The 20,389-nt window shown below is 39.8% G+C and overlaps 1 protein-coding gene across 2 annotated transcripts; it reads left to right on the top strand.

The window, feature by feature from the left end:
• Positions 1–11,847: 11,847 nt before the first annotated feature.
• LOC122651340 (probable RNA-binding protein ARP1) lies at positions 11,848–13,915 on the top strand. 2 transcript variants are annotated; one of them, XM_043844689.1, is made up of 6 exons: positions 11,848–12,130; positions 12,263–12,446; positions 12,563–12,695; positions 12,794–12,836; positions 13,002–13,242; positions 13,848–13,915. In XM_043844689.1, the coding sequence occupies exons 1-6, from the start codon at positions 11,930–11,932 to the stop codon at positions 13,859–13,861; spliced, it is 816 nt and encodes a 271-aa protein (XP_043700624.1). In that variant the 5' UTR covers positions 11,848–11,929; the 3' UTR covers positions 13,862–13,915. The 2 variants fall into 2 exon arrangements, with proteins under 2 accessions (XP_043700624.1, XP_043700623.1); XM_043844688.1 differs by having other exon boundaries at positions 13,828–13,915.
• Positions 13,916–20,389: the final 6,474 nt, after the last annotated feature.

Below are 20,389 nucleotides of genomic sequence, written 5' to 3'. Positions count from 1 at the left end.
GATTAGTAGATAAAAGGGATGGGGAATAAATGTTCAAGTCACCAAGCCATTTAGTTATAGACCCGAACATAAGAAGGGAATCAGCTTTAATCGATCAATGGATCACATTGTTACTTACATACCAAATATAATAACAAGTAATTATGAAAACTGAGAAAAAACAATAAGAGGATTGTTTATCCAATGCTAGCTCTAGAGTGAAATAGAGAGAGACACAACCATGCAAGAGAAAGGCTGGAGAGAAGCTCTGTTCTCAATCCGAGAGGGTCAGCTACCCAAAGACGCTCAGTCCAATCACATGATAGAAAAAAGTACCACATGGACCCATCACAAGAACCACATAAAACACATGTAGAATCGATCGCCACCCATTTCGAAAGCTCTGCTTTGACAGGCAATCGTGCATTTAAGACATGCCTCAAGAACATTTAAAATTTCGCATGTCTTAATTTTCCAAAAAAAGCACCACCATCTTGCTTGGAGGGGAATTTTGCATCCAGTTGGGTGGAAAACCTCCCAATATTAGAAAAGTTGCATCTCCATTGATCATCACGATCTGAATTAAGGATCTTTAAAATTTCATTAATAAACACTGTAGGAAATGATTGAGAAAGTAAATCTGAATAGAACTTCCTGTGATTGAAGGGATCCAGGGGTCAAACCAACAGCTAGTATTGTTTCCAATTCCAATTTTCCTCCACACCAATGATTTGAGGGTTGGTAGCATAGAGCATAGGCTATTCCAATTTCCAAGTCACCCTGCTTGTCTGTTTGAATCTGATAATGGTGGTCTCTTCCCGGTTGGGACAAGGAAATGATATTGTGGGTGCTAATCAATAGTCGGAAAAGAAATGTTTCATTTTGACAGTGATCAACGAGATTATATACTAGCGATGAAAATAGAAATTATTAATGTAAAAGTGATAATTTTGATGGATCGGTCTTGTAATGTCTTTTAGGATTTGGATCCTCTGCTGCCTAACTGTCCGGTAGGACCGTGCTGCCCAGACACGGTGTTGTGTGCAATGTCCGCCTTAACCCTGCCCAAACGTCTTGCCCGAGTGGGGGTAAGACAGTCTTTACACGCAGCATCGTGTTTGGACAGCACGGTCCTACTGGGCAGGTAGGCAGTAGAGGATCCAGATCCTATCTTTTAGGGTTTTTCCATATAAGGATCGAACGAGTTGGATTGACGAGACTTCGGACTGATATTGGCACAACGGTAAGGTTGCTCCATTGTGATCTGATGATCTCAAACTTAACCTCCCCGAAGCAACAGTAAGTTTAAGCATAATGTTCTTACCTTTTTGACTCTTGTTTTTTTTTTTTTTTCGGGGGGTGGGGGTATCTGTTAAGAGATCCTTCTCACCATTACTATGCCTAGTGAAGTTTTTACTATTTGTCATTTGATAGTACATGGGTTATAATCTATATGATAGAAGACCCCACACACTTTTCAATGACCAAATTTTACTCCAAAGAAAACAAGGGAAGTTGCTCAAACTATGATTCAAAGTTTTGATAAAATTACCAAAATGACATCTTTTGCAATTTTAGTTATGTCCTCTACCAATTTTAAACTGAAATTACCAATGAAATGCTTGTCAGGGGTTCTTTGTCACATTGACTAACCCATGTACTAGTAGCATGTGACACATGGTGAAGCGTTATACTTCAGTATGCATACTGATGGAAGAAAATCCCAATCAGATTTGCCTATTTAACAGCAACTTTTCACATTCAACCTTAAGTCTACACCCATCACATATCATTACATCTTTAACCTAGCAATATTTATAATGGAAAGAGAATGCCACTCGTCCCGCGGCACATGCCACCCCTGCACCCAAACATAGAGACTCAAAATGACTGTCGCATCCCTAGTCATTTCCATCTTTCTAGCGGGTGCGGTGGTCATTACACACGCCCCTGTGTTTGGGCACAGGAACAGCATGCGTTGTACGACCAGGTGGCATTCTTTCTTCCAAAAAAATTATAGAAATTATCTCAACTGCTTTTACACTTGAAAATGAACAACTACGTGTTGTACAAGAACTATATATAGATAATCATGAAAACTTGGCAACTGTGAATAGAACACTTAAAATGAACAAGAATAATGGTGGAACTGAGTCGTACCATGCATCGGTCATTTTTTGTTGACATCATTATCAGCCCCTATGATGCAATATGGGTTCCTGGGAACTGATATCAAAGATTAAAGAAATTTTGATGTACAATTGGCATAGCTTAATTGAATACAATAGACTTTACATATTTTTTCAATTGATCAAGTTCTTCAAATACGATAGACTTTACAAAAGTATTGTATTGACAACTGGCATAGTTTGATTACATTAAAAACAAAGAAAAAATATCTATCTTGGAATGGCTTTCGATTTTGCTAGTGCCAAGAGATTTAAAGTTCTGATTATATTTAATGTACAAGTTAATTATGAAAGTAAAAACATTTGTTAAGCCCTATATATAAAACAAACATGCGATGCACCGTGCACGAGAGTTTGATGAATAAATATTAAGAAATATTGAAAATAAAAAATAAATTTTTTTACGATAAGTATTGTTATGAGTTATGATTTGAATAATAATATGAATGTTAATTAACCTTAGTTAAGAATAGTATTTTCAGCGGTATAAATTGTTTATGGCATTAATATGAAAATTTCATAACAGTATAATCTTGAATCATAAAAAGTCAAAACAATATATATGAGAATCAATTTATATCAACCTAAACATATGTACCTTAAGATTTCAATGGAAACCTTTTGCAACTCAGTGATACGGGTAAAGAATGAAGAGGAGTATTAGAGAGATTTACTTTCTATCTCTTTTTTTAATGAAAGTTTAAAGAAACGGCCTTGGGCATCTAGAATTTTCGTCTTTACATGGGGCAAGGCAGTCATTTCCAAGTACCCAAAGCGGTTTTTGCGTCTAGGTGTGGGAGCCATGCAAGGTATACAAAAGCGCACAACCGGGTAGCGTTCTTTCTCCCTTTTTTTTATAAATAAATAAAATTATAAACAAGAAAAATCTCAGATGCATTTGAACCAGTTCGAATCGCTAGGCATGTATGATGCTTTAGATGCATTTGAATTGGATCGGGTTGCAAGGCAAATTCTGTCTGCCGATGGCCACCCATGATCACTTGATCGGTATTCTTACTAGGAGTGCAAGTTGCCCACCCAAACTAGCCCAAACCCGCCCTGAGCCCAACAAGGCCTAGACTGCGCTTTTCAATCTGTTGGCTGAACTAAGGTTGAGATTTTAGGCCTAGGATAGGGTAGGATTGGGTTGGGTTGGGCTAAAACCGGTCCAATTCGATCTTAGATATAATCTATAATTATAGTATTGTTAGATAATAATACAATACATTTGGTCAAAAAACAAGGCTAGTCATACCTAGCCCAACCCTAAACTGTCAAAAAATAGGGGCTGCTAGAGTCAATCACGGCCACTCCGACCCAATCAGGGTCAATTAAGGTCAGACTAGCTGGTTGGATTGACTTGAGTTGCAAAATCCTAACCCGACTTAGGGTTGAGTTAGGCCTAGGTTGAACTAAGGGTACCTAAGATTGGAATGGGGGTTTTAAAAATATTTCGACCTAGTCGGGCCCAGTTGCACCCCTAATCCTACGCATGATTTTAAAAAATGGTATCAAGTGATACTAATAGAATTTTTTTTCTGTCCGGTTACCTGTTCAGTACAATTGTCCAGTTCCTCTCATAAGGGGTGTAAATGACAACTTAACCTCACTTGGGCAGTGTGTTTGAGCAAGAGATTAATTCATCATTTCCAACCCACTATGAGAGGAATCGAACGATTATACCAGATAGGAAACTGAAGACGATAATGACCCTATACCAATAGGGATACACCGATGCCTAATACGTCTTAATTGTTTTGTAATTTTTATTTTCTTTTTCGTAAATATTGGAAATTGTCTTTTTTGGTTTTTTTTAACCAGGTTCAATTTAGGAAGCCTTTTAACACGTGTCAAGCTATATAAATTCCAATTGGAGAAATAAGAGAATTTACCAAAGAGCCATCCACCGGGCCCCAGCCGCAGTCTCTGCCGCAGTCTCCTCCCAAACTGGCAACCGATCCCTAGCCTATCATTTTACAACCCCCCCCCCCCCCAATAAAAAATCCCTCACCTATCGTAATCCACGTGGCTCATGCCACGTGAGATGCACGTTCTCCGGAGAGGGGGACCATCCCCAGTTGCACGTGAAACACAGATGAAGGGGTTTGTGTCTGAGGAATCAATCACAGATGTATCTCTCTCTCTCTCTCTCAATGAAGTCTCAAAAGCTACGCCCCAAGCGATCCCGTAAGAATCCTTAGAACCAGAAAAGGCGCATTGTACGGCAAAGACCCAAAACCACGACGTGACAATCATTTCGTAACGGCACGAGCTCGCCAACTCACCCAAGCAGAACCCTCCAAGGGCTCCGACTAAGGGGTGTCTAATGGTTGGTTCGATCTGATTTTGGTCTGTTTGAATCGGTTTTTGACATGTACAGGCCTAAACAAATTAAAACCATTAAGGTGAAATTCAATCTCGATTTGGGTTTTTCAGAAATCGGTTTTCCTGGTTTTTAGGGTTGTATCTGTATTTTTTATTTTTGCTAGGGGTACAAGTTTGGCCCTGTCAGCCTGAACCCACCCTGAGTCCGAATAGGGTTTGAGCTGAGATATTTGACCCTAAGGGTGGGTTAGAGTTGGAAATTTTTAGCCCTAAGTTAGGGTCAGGTCGGGTCAGGGTTGAGGCCTCAAGCTAAGTCTGGCCCGACCCGACCCTATTTTAAGTTATACCATAAAATATATGTTGATATAATATATATTATAAATGTTAAACGTCACCCATATTTTATTATATAATATATTATATATGAAGATAATATGTGATATAATACATTTTATTATAGTGTTATTTTACGTAAAGTTGATAATTTTCTCTTTGGTCTATTCCAGTTCATGCATTTCCTTTCCCTTCCTCATGATTGGGGCCAATCAGGGTCAGCCCGGCTCGACCCTGAGGGCGAATCAGAGTTGAATTTTTCAGCCTTGGGCCCAACTAAGGGGACTCAAGGTTGGGCTAGGGTTTTATAAAGCCCAGCCCAGCCCAACCCAACCCTGTTGCAGTCCTATTTTTGGCTATGGTGTTTCTGTTATACCTGGTCCATTTTGGTTTCAATCGTTTTGTTTGGTCGGACCAATTCGAATTGGACTTTAATACACTTCAACTCCAATCCATCCGGGTAGCCGGGCTTGATGATTGGTGACGTATTGGTAAATAGAAATACGAACCACAGGCGAAGAAGGGCTGTGGAGTGGCTTTTTAAGATGCCAAAGCTAAAGAAGAAGAAGATGAGTACATTATTAGCTGCAAGCCTGCAACCTGTCTATCATGCAAAATCCAACTCACACCTTATGAGGTGGTCCAGCTCACACCACCCCCACCAGTCCTCTCAAGGGGTCCTTTCATCCTTTTTGGTCAAACTCAAGTTGTTATAATGACCAAATTATCCTTTTGCTATACAGCTGGCCACGTTACTATATAAAATCTGGGAGACGATTCTCACGTGGCCTAAGTTCATTGAACCCTACTGTACACGGAGAGAGAGAGACATGTCTTCCGTTATGATCCACATGAGGAGGCAAACGGCGTTTCAATAGTCAACCAAGTCAAACCATGGCAATTGACCCAAAAGGGCAGTCCAATGCAAAGCCTGCAGGATCCAGATCCTCTATTGCCGAGCTGCCCGGCAGGACCATGTTGCCCAGACACGGTGATGCGTGCAAAGATCGATTTACTCTCACTCGGGCAAGGCATTTGGGCAGGAGTAAAGCGGACATTGCGTGCAACACCATGTTTGGGCAGCACGGTCTTGCCTGGCAGCTCGGCAGTAGAGGATCTGGATCCAAGCCCGCAGATCCCAATATCAATATATTTGGTCTTTGTTTGGAATGCATTTAAAACAATTTTTTTTTTTGTTCTTTGATCTCAAAATGTGTTCTGGACTTAGAATGCATTTCAAGAGAACATACCAATTGCAACCTTGGATTCTAAGGTTCTATTTAGTATGCATTTTCGGGATTGATTCTAGGTCTAAAACGCATTCAGAAATATGTATATATAAAGACCGCCCTAAACTCTAAACTCTAAAATATGTATATGGGAAAATGAACTCTGCTAGAGAACGAAATTTAAACCTAATACTATGAGCATTATGAAAAATATCCATAGGTGGTAGCAAATTTAGGGTTCCTGCATTTCTCTCAATCCATAGCTCATATTTGCATTGAGAGGATTCTCTTATGGGAAATGTTAACATTCATGTGATAAGAAATGATGTGGACTTAGACGAGTCCATGACTATAGAGGATTCGGTACCTAACCCACTTGTAAATTTTCAGCTTAATATAAGAATGGAAGAGTTAGGCCTGCCACCAATTTTTGATAAATTAGTGACATACACCAATCACATGGCTAGACATACGAGGGCAAAATGATCTTTTCTAAATGGAGGAGGATAAAGGATGAGACATGCTGGGCATCCTCGCGGTGTGCCCAACCTTTTCCCTATAAAAATATAATATGGGTTGAATCATGGTTCAAAGTTATGGAGAGTTACAAGAAATACCATATAAATCTCTAATATGTAATGATGCAGGTTAATGGTATATGTTTGTACTTTTGTAAGCTTTGAAAACACTTTTAACTTTTCACAAAAAAAAAAACACTTTTAACTAGTATAGTATGTTCACTTTCAGAAAATTCAACCAATGAAATATACCCACCCAAATGCTAACAATTGTTTGCCAAGTGGCAAGTTGTGAGCTTACAAACGTCACAAATCCTTGTTTGACGTTATATGTCCATATTATTTTTTGAGTTATTTTTATACTATCACTATGTTTAGTAAAGTATAACGTTCACTATTTGTCATATGGCAGTACATGGGTTAATTCATGTAATAGAGGCTCGTACAAGTATCTCATTAGTCCAATTTCAACTTAAAATGAGTGGAAAAAATAGCTAAACTTATAAAAGATGTCATTTTGTATTTTATATTCATCTACATAAGATGGTATTTTAGTAATTTAATAAAACTTTGAATCATAGATTGAGAAACTTTCCTTACTTACTTTGGACTAAAATTTTTAGATTTAAATATATATGGAGTCTTCGATCACATGGATCGATTATTCTGACTTGATCGAAATCGATTAGCTTGATCCATTTCAGCAGGTCGGATTCCAATTCTTAAAAACGTGGGTTAAGATTCTATTTATGGACCACTGGACCAAGACTTCGATAACAACAATTTGATTTGACAGATAGAGCCCTTACAACTAGTCTAAATCATGGTCCGTCTAATTAGAAGTGGGACCTCTAAAACTGAACCGTTCATACCATTAAGGCCTAAGTAATGGGATTAGGATCGTGTCCAGGGAGCAAGGAAAGCCCAAGGTACTGCAAGCCATTGGGTTGTGCTGCACACATCCCTAGGCATGTGTTGAGATGTGTGCAGCACAGTTCGACCGTTGGATGCCCTCTGGCAACACCCTGGGTGCATGCCTCCCTAGAGACGAGCTAAATTCTAAGGGCCAGTAGGCCCAAATGGTAGCATTACTTTTTTTTTTTCCCTTTTTCCTCCCTTTTTTGATAAAGATAGCATTCACAAGTTTGACAATAGAAGTAAGGGTGTCAACAACTAAATCGAACCGATAAAACCGGCATGATCCAACCTAATTGAGGTTGAACGAAATCGAATTGAGCCCTTATTAGTTCGGCTTTTGTCTATGTCCCTATTCGGTTTTGGATCAGTTCATGTTAAACAGAAGACCCCCGATTAGCCCAACTGAACCCAAAACCGAAACTTGAAACTGACCCTAAACCCTAAGAAAACCAAGTAATACCCTATCTAATCCCTACCAAAAACCAGGTCATACTTGGTTTTCAAACTGAACCATGTTGATCTTGATAATACAAATCGAAACTGAGCCAAACCCAACACGAACCAAAATAAAAAAACCCTTATAGATTCGATTTTGTGAAATTCACACCAAAATCAAAAAACCGAACCGCTCGATTGACACCCTTGTAGAAGTAATAGGTAGGTGAAGGTATTTAGGTATTTAGGTATTTTACTACTATTGGTTTTGTTACAAGTGCAAACCCATGGTTATACGGGTGATTCATACCGGTTTTGCATCTTGTCGATTCTAATATTGTATCGATACCGTATCAGTGACACACGTACAGACAAGGGATAAATCAATAAAAAAATTATTTTTAAAAGAAGATCAGGGCAAATTTATCCAATACAATGAATTCTTGTCAATACTGATCTGATACCGTATCCATTTCCGAGTTCACCGATACTGGTTCCGATACCGGGCACTAAAACCAGGGGCAAACCCCAAATGTTGCATTCTGAATCTCTCCCTCTGGCTCTCACGGTTCTGTCGACTCTGACTCGTAATAGATTTGGACATTTGGTGTTTGACTGCTTCGTCCAAGCGCAGAGAGAGAGAGAGGGTGGGAATGTCGAAATATCCTGAAACCGAAGCCCTTCTAAAGAGCACTTACCTCCCTGTCGTCGGCTGGGTCTTTAGGATTCCTGCGCCTATCTGTATAGGGCGAGGATTCCAGAGAGACCAACCATCATCTCTCCTCATCCAACGGTTAAGATCTCTCTAACAAGTCACTAGTTAGAACTTAGAACGTTGTTTCAGTTTTAACTTGTTGTCTTATTTGATATTTTTACCGAGGGGAGTGAAAGTGAAAAAACACGAGCGCCCCACCCCACCGTCTGGCACCCACAGAATCGAAAGGAGCTTTCCAGGTAGGTGTCTCACTTCTCAAAAACTCTAAATTCTAAAAACGTCGGGTACGATGAAATCCGTTATGGCCGCTTGTACCTTCACGTTATCCGTACTCTGTTTAGCTGTCCCGTTTTAACTTTTTCTGTTTCATCGTAGTAATTACTCCATCTCCATCTTCTCTCTTTCCTAGATTTTTACTTATTACTACAAGAGACTATAGAATTCGCCGTAAACAAGTAAACAGAATCAACACAGTGGTATACAGGCTGGGATCCATATCCTTGCCTCCTTGGTCCGTTGCAAACCCAGGTTGGTTTAGTTGATCCAAATTGGTTTTTCTCTTATGCACCAGACCAAATCGAATTGAAATGTTGAGTTGATATTTGGTTTGGATTAGGTTTGGTTTTGGGCTTACATCGGGTTCGGCTTAATAAGTTCTTATCAGTTCTTTATTCAATTGTTTTTCAGTTTGATTCTGATTTTTCATAAAGAAGATAAGGGCACGAGATCGTTGTCTGGTTGCATAGCCAATGAGAGTGCGAATAGCGGCATCAATATGGATGAGATTTTTTATAACAGGATGGGGTGATAATTTTGTACATTCCTGTGTTTGGGTGCAAAGGCTACGCTACGCGATCATGCAATGTTCTTTTTCCCAAAAGATAAGGGAGAAAGAATGCTACCAGGTTGCGTACGCTACACTAGCACTATCTCTTCCCATAATAGGAGCAAATACGCCATTTCATAAGAGAGAGACGCCTGTGACTAGCGTAGCATTGCAACCTATCACCGTTCTTTCTCCCAAAAGAAAATTATTGGTGTCACAAGTGTTTGTGATGCTCCTATAAGTCACAAGACAACTTTGAGCCTATCTATTTTCATGGGTCTTCCTATCTACAGCTCAAAATTGGGAAAGTGCAAAATAATTGCTAGAGTATTGATATATATGGACGCATATATTTTAGATGTATGCCTGATATGTAGAAATCTGACCTTCCTATGAGTGATCTACATGTTACCAGTTTAAAGTAAGTGGAGTACAACCATGACAAAGCCAGTGGAGCACAGCTGTGATCATGACCAGTTAAGAGAAAGTGGAGTACAACTAGACTAGAGCCAGTGTCACACAACTGCCATCATGACCAGTTCAGAGCAAGTGGAGTACAACCAGACCAGAGCCAGTGGAGCACAAATACCATCATGTGCAGTTTAGAGCCAGTGGAGGACAACTGCCATCATGACGAGTTCAGAGCCAGTGGAGCACAACTGCCATCATGTGCAGTTTAGAGCCAGTGGAGCACAATTGCCATCATGACGAGTTCAGAGCCAGTGAAGCACAACTGCCATCATGTGCAGTTTAGAGTCAGTGGAGCACAATTGCCATTAGAGCCAGTGGAGCACAACTGCCATCATAACCAGTTCAGAACAAGTGGAGTATAGTCGGGCCAGAGCCAATGGAGCATAGCTGCCATCATGATATCTCGTACCTCGGCTTCCTTACCGCTGCTAAGGGTAGGGCCCTATTCTGACACCATTGTCCATCCTATATATAGGAGGATCCAATACAAAGGTAAAAGATTCATTCAGTTATTCATTAACTGTCAGCTACTTTCATTTATTAACCTTAACTGCTCACTCAATTTCTAGCTCATACTTCTATTGCTCAGAATACTAACTTAAGCATCAAAGAATCCTCCTCGAAGTTTGCTCCAACCTCCTTTTCTATTCGGTTATTTGGTCTTTGGTGTACTGGTCTCCACTCAGTGTTATAGTGGATTATTATCCTCTCCAATTCCTAAAGTGTGGCAATGCGGCAGTGCTAGGTGGAGATGTCGACACTTGGCAGCTGCCACATCCAATCGTCCAAGCTCATTGATATGGACCGTTGGATGAGGTAGTTGGCAGGTGTCGACATCTCCACCTAGCACTGTCGCACTGCTACACTTTAAGGAATTGGAGAGGATAGTTTTCCGTGTGATAGTTTGGATTCTAACGGCAACAATACCAATACAATGAAAGGATTTTGATTGAATGAAAAATCTGATGCATAGCTAATCTAGACCATGTTCTCAATCCAAAGGCGTCTTGTGATGTTTGGAAAAATGACAGACCGTTCAAAAGTTAATGGAAGTTTGTTTTTTATCGGATCCCCAAAATGAAACCAAACCAATATTTGGTTTTCTCTAATCCATCCGACCGGTTCAGCCAAGAATTTGACACCTCCTCTGCACACTTTTCCACCGCGTCCCCAACCGACCAACCCCGTATGGTATGCCGCCGTTACACATTTCGTAACTCCTAATGAATATGAACTAATTAAAAGGGTATTTGCGGGAGCAAAAAATTCCAAAAGTAGCAAATAAAAGCTTCTTTACGAATTGGTGTTAATAACCTTAAAACATGGGTCCTCCAAATCTCCAAATCTCTCAGTTGCTTTTTACCAAAAAATAAATAAAAAATCTCTTAGTTGCTAGTGGAAGGCACGAAGCATGGACGTTTGCAACGCCTTACATTCCATGTACAGCTGTCATTATCGATCTAGACCATCCGATGGGCCCAACGTTTTATGAATTACCGTTTTCCTGGGATGTACATGCATGTGCAACACATGGAAACATTTCCTCACAATTAACTAGTAGACAGTTGTACTGTACAACACAGCAGTGTAACCCCTGATGCATGTAGGAGAGAGAAAGAGAGAAAGAGAGAAAGAGAGAGAGAGAGAAAAAGCCCAAGAGAGTCAGACCACGTTGTTGGGCTAAGGAAAGTCTATCTGTCCGCCTGTCTGTCTGTGTTTTCTCTTCTTATTTTATTTCCATCCCGAGCTGTAAACTGTAAACAGCTCTACCCTCTCTCTGATCTCCATATGATATATCCCTCAACAAGCGCTCCCAGATCCGCCTTCTCAATCTCTTCTGTTACCGAAGAAGCTATTATGGACTTGGAGTAGTAGAAGAAGGAGAAGAATTTGAGTTGGAGTTTGCAGCGGAGGCTTCAGTGATCTGGATCGTAGAAGAGAACAAGAAAGAGGTTTAGTGAGTTTTGGTTTAAGTTCGGAGGAGGAAGACAATGATGATGAACAGTAACAACGGTAACATCAACAGTATGGGACAGTTTGGAGATACGACGCTGACAAAGGTGTTCGTTGGAGGACTAGCTTGGGAGACTCAGAAGGAGACCATGAGAGAACACTTCGAGAAGTACGGCGAGATCTTGGAGGCCGTCATCATCTCCGACAAGGTTACGGGCCGTTCCAAGGGTTATGGATTCGTAAGTTTCCTCCCACATCCACACTATCGATCGGATCTGTTAACTGTGCATTGTGTTTGTTTTGCTAGTTTTGATTTTAACCACGGGAGAGATTCGTTTTTTTTTTTTCTCTTTTCAATTTCATGTCTGCAGGTGACGTTCAAGGAGGCTGAAGCGGCGAAAAAGGCGTGCGAGGATGCGACACCGGTAATCAACGGGCGCAGAGCCAACTGCAACCTCGCCTCGCTTGGTGCTCGTCGCCCTAGATCTAACTCTTCCTCTTCCATTCCTCAAACCCAAGGGGCTCGTCTCGAACAACAGCAGCAGCCACAACAAGGTCTTCTCTTCCTTCTTTTTTCATTTTTACCCTTCGTGTTCTCTGGTTAATATTATTTACCAAAATGCCATTCTCACATTGTCTCTGATCTAGCTGATGAATTGATGATAATGTAGGATCTAACGCTGGACCAAGATCCACGTCATCAGCACCTGCAACTCCAGTGCAGTGGTACTACCCGGCAAGGACCCCGGCTTCTCCCTACCACAATCACCATCAACTTAACCATCAGGCCGTTCCTTTCTATGGGTAACTTGTCAAAGAATGCTATCCCCTTCTTTCTTTTCCTCGATTTGATTTAGCCGGATTGATTTGATTCGAATGATTGGAATATTTTCGTTCCTCAGGTACTCTCCCGCCTACATCGCGGCTGATTTTGGTTACAATCCGGTAAGAAAATCCATCAGTTCCTCCATCTACGCCCTACCGCACGGGATGGGACCCATTTGATGATTGATGGTCCAGATGGCTCTTGCAGGTTTTTTTTTTTTTTTTAATTTTGATTAGTGTTTAGGTTAATCGGACTGACGTGGCGAAATGGTGAATGATGCGCAGAAACTAAGCTATACTGGAGGTTCGTACGTGAACGGAGCTCACTACTCGCCGCAGGTGTACCCAGGAGGACAAGGGATGGTGAACGCCGCAAATACAGTGATGCCAGTGTACCCTTTCTACCATTTCCATCAATCGCAGCCAATGGGAGTGCATGCTCACATGTTCCCTCCCACAACAGCGGGGCCCATCACTACCGTTCCTACTCTCATCTCCAAGCCTCCTGCCATGGCTCCTAATGCAGGTATTCACCCTACCTTTACTATTCTACAATTTGCGTTCTTCGTGCCCATGCCATGCCGTAGTACCGAATCAATCCTTTTCGGTTTCCCAAAAGGTCCTTCTGACATTCTAACCGGAGATTCCGACACCCGCACATGTCATGTTAAGAATGCGAGAGTACAAAAATCCACGTCTGGGGTTTTAGGGTTATGGTTGGTTGGCAAGCTCACTCGTGTATATATATATTTTTCCTTTTCTATTCTATCCATTTCTTAGCAACCAAACACAACCCGATCAGATGAATACTTTCTTCCTTCCCACGAACCGTGAGTGGGGCCGGGCCATGTTGATCTGAAATCTGGTGGGAGATATGATTCATGAGTGAAAAAGGGGCGTATCTAATGCACGAGGGTTTGAAGAGTATCATAATATACGCAGCCTTTCCCCTATTTTTTAGAAGAACCTATAACCACTTGATCAGAGCAACCTCACGGTTGCACCAAACCAAAGCCCGCCCTCAATGATTCATGAGTGTGATGATTTAGAAATTGACATTATTATTATCCCAAGCGTCTGGGTTTGGGTTGTAACTGATACATACAGACAGTTTGTTTGACTGTGGAGTAGGTACAGGGAGGTAAGGGCAAGTATGAGAAAAGGAGGTCCAAAATTCTTAAAAGAAAGTTCTAAATAACCAAAATGAAGAAAGAAGGCTGGTGATGCTATTGTTGAAGAATCAAGACAGTTATATTATTATTATTATTATTCTCTCTCTCTCTCCCCATTATTCTTTTTTTGGTTTTTCATCCTATAAGAGTCCTTTGTTTAGGATTTTGATATGATTCTTTCATTCTCTCTCTAACCTTCTGTATCTCTCACCCAAAGATGCAACCTCCTTCAATGATAAGAAAATTGAATTGATATGTAACAGGTCATGTCTCTGTTTACCTCTATATTTTTATGGTAAGCATGTACTGGCTTCATTCAAACTTTTGCATCCAACCAGCCAATTCAAATAAGGAATTTATCTCTCTCTCTCTCTCTCTATATATATATATATATATATATATATATATATCGGCTCAATGAAATCCATGAATATTTTTTTCTTATCCATGAACACGTCTAAAATCTTTTATTTATTAACTTTTTTGGTTTCATTGGTTAAATAAAAGAGAGAATTGGATCTTTTGATGGATGGCAATAGTGGCATGGAGAAAAGTCACTTAGTCGACCTCCATGAATGCTTCAATAGGAATACTCCGTGGTCCCAAGCACCGTATAACATATCTTCACGTTTTGGATTGATTTTTTTTCTTTCAAAAAAGTTCTTAACTGTACGGGGGGCCATTTTAATTTTTAATTAAATAAATCGAGCCAATTTTACACAGCAGATTCTACCAGGTAACGTGGTTAGAGCATGCTATGGTTGAATTGGTTGTAAGTTAATATATAATCAATCCGAACAACAATGTCTGCCGTTTAGAAAAGAACCTTAATAAATTGATGATAAAATGCAAATCTTAGGCTCTCTCATGTTGCAAAGAGAAATTAAAGGGAAGGGAATGAATATTTTTAAACTTAAAAAGTTAACTTTTCGAAATCATTATTCAACAACATGATTGAATAAGCTATGGGAAAAAGAACACAAACCGGTTGCATGGTTTCCTGCGCCCAACATAGGAACTGATGAAAAGATCATTCAGCCCCCCATGAAATAAAAAATTTCATCCAAACCAATGTCTTTGTACGTACTTTCATTGGTCCACATGTTGGTGCAAGGGATACACGATGATTCGAGTTCTCTCGCCATAAACTATTTAAACTTCTTACCATATTCTGTAATCTTTTAGATCAGTTTATGTTTCAAATTAAGGGATTTAGATGTAAAGTAAGTGAAATTTTCCAATCCATTAGGCTCCGTTTGGTTGCAAGTGGAATTAAAGGGAAGGAAGGGAAGTGAAATTTTTATACTTGAAAAAGGAATTTTTGTAATCATTACCCCCATGTGACAATATCACTAACTTCAAATCATTTCATATTTGGTTATTAAATTCCATTTTACTTTGCATCTATTTACCTTTGGTTTAAAATGTAAAATAAATATTACATGTAAAATATATCATTATTAAATATGGTAAGAAATATAAGTAGTTTGTACAATCACATGGGATAATGCTTACAAAAGTTTCTTTTTAAGTTTGAAAAATTTTCCTTTCCTTCCCTTTCCTTCCCCTTCAACCAAACAAAGCCTTATGGAATGATTAGTAATTCATATGGGATGATAATTACAAAAGTATAATTTTTAGGTTTGAAAGTTTCACTTTCCTTCCCTTTAATTTTCCTGCAACTAAATGGAGCCTATAAATTCTGTGATAAGCATAAATTAATAATAATAAGGGCAAGAAATCTCTACTTGGTTGCATGGTCTCTACACAAGCGTCTGGACCAATGGGGGAGCACGCATGGGTATCTACCAAGGGGACAGAGACATCATCTCATGGTGCCCTGCGAGAGGGCATAGGAAACACCAAGTAGAGATCTTTTTCCCTAATAATAATAATAACAATAATAATAATAATAATCCCATGTGATTCTTCCCTTCCCTTTAATTCCCCTTACAACCAAACAAAGCCTATATGAAAACCTGAATCGGTAACACCTGGATAACGACATCATGGTCTTATGGAGGTTGCTCACTTTCTAGCCCAGAAAACTAGGATTGAGAAGTGGTATTTTGGGGTAACACCTGGATAACGACATCATGGTTTTTTTTTTTCCTCATAAAAAAGGTTGATAAGGGCCCATAAAGCCAATCCGATCATAGTTAGCAAAAACGGGAACAACAAATAAAGGAGTCTTACGATACGGGTTTTAAACGGTAAAAAATTGAGCACAGACGATCAAATAAAATAGTCAAGAAAACAGAGAACAGTAAAAAACGAAAAACGTACGATACGGATTTTAAACGTTTATATTTCAAAAAGACGGAAACAAAAAAAGACACTATTCTCATATAAAGTGAGGAATTTTTATTTGAAATGCATGCTTCAATTTTCGGTATTTGTGCATTGAACTTGAGTTGAAGGTGATATCATGAAAAATTTAACCTTTCAAGTCATCTTTACGTCGGTGAAAGAATCAGACCGGTAAGAGTTCGGGAGAGAAAAATATGGTCAGTTAAGTCCATGGTCTTAAAACGACACCAAAAAAAACAGGAACGTGTTTTAAACGCGTTTTAAATGGGAATGCTTGCCGTTTGACATTTGGTTTTTTTTACCATATGTTTGGGAATTATATGGCAAAACATGTTTAAAATGGTTTAAACACGTTTTTGCTAACAGTGAATCCGATACAATTACATAAAAGATCGAAGCAGCCCGAACTAGAAATGAACAAAAGTGTTGCTTAACTAATTGGTTTTCAGTTTGACCCATTACCAATTCAAAACCGGTTCAGCCCGACTGAAGCTGGAGCGAACCAACCAATCGACACTCTTATGAAATCTTTACTGAGAGCCACCCTTACAGTTTATTTCCATGAGCCCGAAGTGACAATCATCAAAGATTCAAAACGCGGAATTGGGATTCAGATGGTACTGAAATCAGGCTGAATCGGTTAGGAATTGACCAGCATCTACCCTAACTCTCAAATCTGTACATGAATCGGTCAATTCCAATCCCTTGAAATAAAAAGGATGGAACTGTCTTCTCCAACTGTAAGATAATGGAAAGAATTCCATGTTGCTTGCAGGCCTAATTTTTTATTTATTTTTTTGTTTTTTTAGTCTCGTGGGGGTCTGTGTTCAAGTCTCTTGGTTCTCATCTTCACTCCCTCCCCCATAGAATAGTTATCTATCTTAAAAGAGATGGACAGGTTTAGAGAGCTTTGAAAATCACCAAAGGAAGCACTTTCTTAGGTTCGATAGATGGAATCTGGACAATGAGAAGGAAAAGTGATGAATGGGAGCGTGCAAAAAACGAATCGTTATCCCCTCTAATTCGCTGCCCCCTCCAATTCCACCAATTGCCTACATAGAGGGCAGAAATGATCACCTTACCCCCTGCCCGAAAACACTGCCCAAGATGGGATCCACTCTCCCCTATTAGAGGAATTGGAGGTGCCTGCGAATTGAAGGTGATAATTATTTGAAAAAAACTGGAGAAGATTCCTTTACTTTGTAGAAGATGTGCCTACACGTCGAAGTAGTAAAGGCCTCCGAATAAAGCCCGAGACTTGGGGTGTCAAACAGTCGGTTTAGTTCGATTTCAATTTTTACGTATATATCAAGATAGATCGAAATCGGATTGATAAGGTGTTCGGTTTGTAAAAATCAAACTAAAACCGACAGCTATTGGTTCCTATTGATTTCGGTCCATTATTGATTTGTTTTTAATGGTCTTTTATCGGGCTATAATCGGTCTGGTCTCTATTTTTCATATATAAAAAGGTAAAGGGGAAAGCACACAGCCACTCCAAGTAAGCAAGCGGGCGGCAGGCAAATGGGAGAGGGGGAACAAGGGAGGAGGTCTTTTCACTAGGAGTGGAGAGAGGCAGACACAGGTTGGGCATGTTGAATTTCATTTTATTTTTCCAGTTTCGGTCCAAACGGTCGGTTTCAATCCCTGAACAGTTTATAAAAACAAAACCAATACTGAACAGTAATGGATCGTTCGATTTCAATTCAATTAAACAATCCGAGTGGTCTGGTTCGAATTTTTTGTGTGTGTGGTTCCCTGACCGGTGCGGCTCCCTAGTGCCTCTCACAAGAGAAGGGTGGATCCCACCCAAACAGAGTGTTCGATCAGGTATCCTGGGTGGATCCCACACCCCTTCTTGTGAGAGACACTAGGGAACCGCACCACTCATGAACCGTAGACGATATAAATCTGGTTTGGTTCCGGTATCATACACCCTCTCACGCTCTCTTCTCCCTTGCATGTTGGCTCTTCTTTTAATCATGCAACGTCCCCTCCTCATGCTCCCATTTGTTTGGCATGTGAAATTCCATCCCACACTGGTTGCATGTTGATTCCCTACACAAAGTTCTATTTTTTTTCTCAATCTCCCATCCAAACTGGATTGGGCTCCTCTGCAGCGCGGCAGGGCATCCAGCACACATCAGACGGCCCTGGGCACGTAACCCAACACGGGCAATGTATGGGACCGTGTGCCTGGGGCAGCAAGGCCATCCGATGTGCATCAGACACCCTGCCGCGCTGCAGAGGATCCAGGTTCCCCCAAGCTGTTAAATGGAAGGCACAATACCCAAAGACATCAAAGTAATAAATGCTTTCAGACAAGTTTCCTGTGACCTTTTAAATACTTTATGTAAATGATTTACAAAATACCACTGAGCTCCAATTTCACCCAATCACAATTGAATATATAATGTTTTTTTTTAAACAACTAACTTTCAAATGATCCAGTTTGATACACACACAATATTAATACTTACATTAATATTTTGGAATCACATTCCTAAAATATACAATTTGACAACTTTAACAACTACATGTTCAATTTTGTCCCTAATTGTGAACAATTAAAGTTCAGTCTAAGAATAGCCTATTGCCCATAAAATAATAATGCAAATTAAATTTTATTTAAAAACTTTAAATTGAGTTTGACGGACACATAAATCCAACAATAAAAAAATTCTGTTCCTTTTCCTTTTTTACACCGTAGTTATTATTCCAAATAGTTTCCTCATCTCTTTCAATCTCTCTGACTTACCAGACAGATTGATATCAAGAGCACAGTACTATGGAGCTCTGAACTATCAGATTTGGACACAAGCCAAATCCTTCCTCCCAGTGTGTGCTGCCAGAAAGATTCTATGAAACTTGCTTGAGCAGTTTGAGTCACTCTCAGCTCCAGTCCTGCACTCCTGCTTCCATTACAGCAGCACATGATGATCCTCAAACTGTTGCAGGCATTCTCTTCAGGTACAATGATCTAAAGTCCCAAAGGAAGGGACAGTACAGGCATGCCATGTAGCTAAATGGGCCATCTCATTGCCATCACCTGGGTTCTGGACAGCTCCCTTGCTTATGGAACCGCTCTGGTGTGTAAATTCATGAACTTTGTTTAATGAAATCTGGGATTTTTTGGTACCCCCTCCCCTAAACAAAGAAAAAAAGAAGACAAGCTGTTGTAAATGCCCTTGTGATCCAACCTAAGAAAATGTAAGGGTGATTCTCTTCCCTCTCACATGAATCTTCCTAATCATAGTCTCCTCCAACAAAATATGATTAGGCAATGAAAAAACTCTCTTCCCCACTCTGTCTCCACTCTGTTTCGCTACCTCACAGGGAGTCTAGGCTGATGGTTACCTCCGTGCTGAAATATCCTACAATTCAACTTCCTCTAACCTTTAAAAGCATGTATCCCCCTTTTTGTGCTGTGGCTTCATGTCTGTTCTGAAAATGTATTGCATCAAATTCTCTCTCTGAACTCTGAGCTGATATTCCTTCTGCAGGCAATATCTGATATCTTTAAATCTTACTGTTAGCATTTCCATTGGCTTCAAATTGCTTAGTTTGAAGATGGAGGCAGAGATACATACCATGTATTGTTAAAATTGACAAAGCCTCAAAAGCTTCCTCCATTACATCAGCACCAGTTATGAGAAGATACAAGAAGTAATAATGGTTCACATAGATCTTCAAGATCTTCAGAAGTATGAGCTTGATGAAAGGTTGTAATGTGAAAGACTACCAAGTCACACTCTTGCCTTTTCTCATCATCCCATCACTTTGTGATTTATAGAGCATTTCCAAAATTAGGGAAGAAAAATGTAGTATATGATCAACTGAAAGTTAAGTTCAGTTGCAAACAAGAAACTTCCCAGAATCTAGTCTAAAAAGTTCAAGAACCTTTCATAACGAGTTAAAAACACATATTGAACAATGTGCAAATGCAATCATATTGAAGGAAAAACAAGAAATATACTAACCAAGCATTGCAAACCATCATAAGAATATGATCCTCTTCTTTCCACATCCAATGGTTCCACTTATTTTGTAAGACATGGTAGGCACCAGTATAGTTGTATTTCAATTTATTACTAGGGTGCTATAGTACATGTCCGTTCCTGACAGACTGCCTAGGTATTTGCATATGAGATAAAGCTAGACGGACTATGCATGATATTTTTGTGTTTAGTG

The sequence above is a fragment of the Telopea speciosissima genome, chromosome 2 (genome assembly GCF_018873765.1).
Source record: "Telopea speciosissima isolate NSW1024214 ecotype Mountain lineage chromosome 2, Tspe_v1, whole genome shotgun sequence".
NCBI lineage: Eukaryota > Viridiplantae > Streptophyta > Magnoliopsida > Proteales > Proteaceae > Telopea > Telopea speciosissima.
This window is presented reverse-complemented; position numbering and strand designations above follow the sequence as displayed.

What these genes read in the sequence shown, in the direction of transcription:
- LOC122651340 (XM_043844688.1), top strand. Translation starts at nt 11,930, where the DNA reads ATGATGATGAACAGTAACAACGGTAACATCAACAGTATGGGACAGTTT. An exon ending in GTTCCAAGGGTTATGGATTC is followed by an intron (nt 12,131 to 12,262) that starts GTAAGTTTCCTC and finishes TCATGTCTGCAG; the next exon opens with GTGACGTTCAAGGAGGCTGA. An exon ending in CAGGCCGTTCCTTTCTATGG is followed by an intron (nt 12,696 to 12,793) that starts GTAACTTGTCAA and finishes TTCGTTCCTCAG; the next exon opens with GTACTCTCCCGCCTACATCG.